Raw genomic sequence first — 2141 nt, 5'->3', positions numbered from 1 at the left:
CTCATTTCCATCACAACAGATCACTCGAAAATTGTATATAATCACACCCCAACACATCGCTTCCGTGTTCGGTCATAGAACAATGAAAACGATGCATCCCGTCAGCTCTGCTATCTCTAAGCGTTGTATCGTCTGGTTAGTACTACAGTGGGAGACCATGTGGGAATCCCAGATACCGAACTCAATACTAGTTTGTTTTATTTTTTAGTTATTGTGTCTGGGTGACTGATTGGAAAGAATAGTAATTGTGCACTCTACACCTTAAACTTGAGCGATCAGATTAGCGCAATTTTGGTCACCCGAATAAGACGATGATAAAATATGTTTTATTGCTCCGGATATGCACAAAGAGGGCAAGGCTGTAATTGCATCTCCCTCGAGTATTAAGGTTATTTTTTGTTTTAATTTTGATATTCCACGCCAATGTCCATCATACAAGAGCATCATTCATGTCAATAACAATATTGGTAAAATTACAAGGAACTAGATATCGTCTTCCACTCATTGCCATCCTCTCTCCCTCTACGAGCTTATGATCCCAGTTTGGGCTTCTTCGCACCCTTCTTTGCCGCCTGTTCTTGCCTCTGTTTTCTCTTTTTTTCGGCCGCTTTCTCTTCGTTTTTCTTTTTGATGAGTGCAAGCTCCTCTGCCGTTTTAGGGACTGGCTTAAAGAAGTCGTTCATGCGTGCTATATCCCGTGTTAGTATAACGAACTTGCCATGCATGTGTAAAGAAGGATAGACATACACTGTGTAGTGCTCTTGAGGTTCTTGTTCAGCTTTGCGACTCCGCTCCTGACTCTTTCCTCGGCGAACCCTTTCTCTTGTACCAAAAACTTGATCAATCCATCAACATCTGGTGGCTCCCACTTGAAGTCACATTCTTCAGCGTCAATAACCTCGGGCTTGAAGAACAATTCACGGGCGTCCTGGTACGGCCAGTCTTCCGGGACCGCGTATTTAGGTCCCAAGTGCTCAAGGACTTTCTCAATGCTCTTGTGTTCCTTGATTAGCTTCAGCGCCGTCGTCGGCCCAACCTTTGGGATGGTTTCGCAATAATCGCATCCGAGGAGAATACACAGATCGATAAACTGCGCACGATCGAACCCTAGCCCATCCATCGCCTTCTGCAGATCAATCTCCTGCACGGGCTCCTTCTTCTGCTCACTCAACATGAGCTTCTTTAGCAGAATCGGCGTCTCAAAGCACAATGTATCCATATCATCTGACGCGGCCGCATACACCTTCCCAGCCTTCGCAAGCACAGCACACTGCGCCTCAGCCTCGCAAGGCGCATCGATATACGGCACACCCATAAGCTTGAGCAGGCGCTTACATTCTTCGTTATGCTCGCGAGTGACTCTTACGGTTCTGCGCGAGAACTTCTCAATGTCCTCTGCTGTACCTGTCTCTTTTGCGTCTTTGAGGGCCTCGGTAGCCTCGGCTTTGCGCGCGGTACGTTTGGCGAGTTCGCCGGACTTGAGGGTAGGAGGCTTGCCGTCGAAGACGTAGAGGGGCTTGATACCGTTGTCAATGATTCTCAGCGTGCGGTAGAAGATTCCCATCAAATGGGAAGTCGTCTCGCCGGATTCGGAGGTCAGCATTTGGCCGTCGGAGCGCACGGCGATGAGAAAACTGTAAATGCTCATAGAACTGTATTTGGAGTCAGATATTGCGTTCTTTCTCTACTTCTCTTTTAGGAAAGGGCTTAGGTAGAACGTACGCATCGATGGCGACCTTGCGGCCGAATTGCTGCTTGATATCTCCATGCTTGATGGCGTCGGGGGCGTTGTCTGAAATGACCTGGAAGAGCCCTAAGGAGAATCAGAACCTGAGCATTGGAGATACTTGGCATTGTTACTTACCTTTAATACCCATATTTGCGTTATTCTCTCGTGTTAGGGTGGAATGGAGGTGAGGTTGTTACTGGGCTGGAAGGGGCGACGTGACGCGCTGATCGCAACGCGTTAAATGGATTTCGTAGAGCGGGTGGCCAATTATGCACAGGATAAATGACTCTAGGTTCCAGTCTTCATTATGAGTCAATCCAAGTATACTGATAGTAATAGGGGATTTGTTATGTATTATTGACGGCCTTCATGTCGCCTCTTGCAAAATCATTGATCGCTGAATTTGAGGCTC

The 2141-nt window shown here is 47.2% G+C and overlaps 1 protein-coding gene across 1 annotated transcript; it reads right to left on the bottom strand.

Moving 5' to 3' along the window:
• Nucleotides 1–530: 530 nt before the first annotated feature.
• H6S33_012884 (uncharacterized protein) lies at nt 531–1877 on the bottom strand (the record flags this gene model as incomplete). Its single annotated transcript, XM_044844232.1, has 4 exons — nt 531–688; nt 748–1652; nt 1723–1813; nt 1865–1877. The coding sequence occupies 4 exons, from the start codon at nt 1875–1877 to the stop codon at nt 531–533; spliced, it is 1167 nt and encodes a 388-aa protein (XP_044694593.1).
• Between the last annotated feature and the right edge of the window lie 264 nt (nt 1878–2141).

This window comes from Morchella sextelata, assembly GCF_020137385.1.
Source record: "Morchella sextelata strain SCLS chromosome Unknown scls_9, whole genome shotgun sequence".
Lineage (NCBI taxonomy): Eukaryota > Fungi > Ascomycota > Pezizomycetes > Pezizales > Morchellaceae > Morchella > Morchella sextelata.
This window is presented reverse-complemented; position numbering and strand designations above follow the sequence as displayed.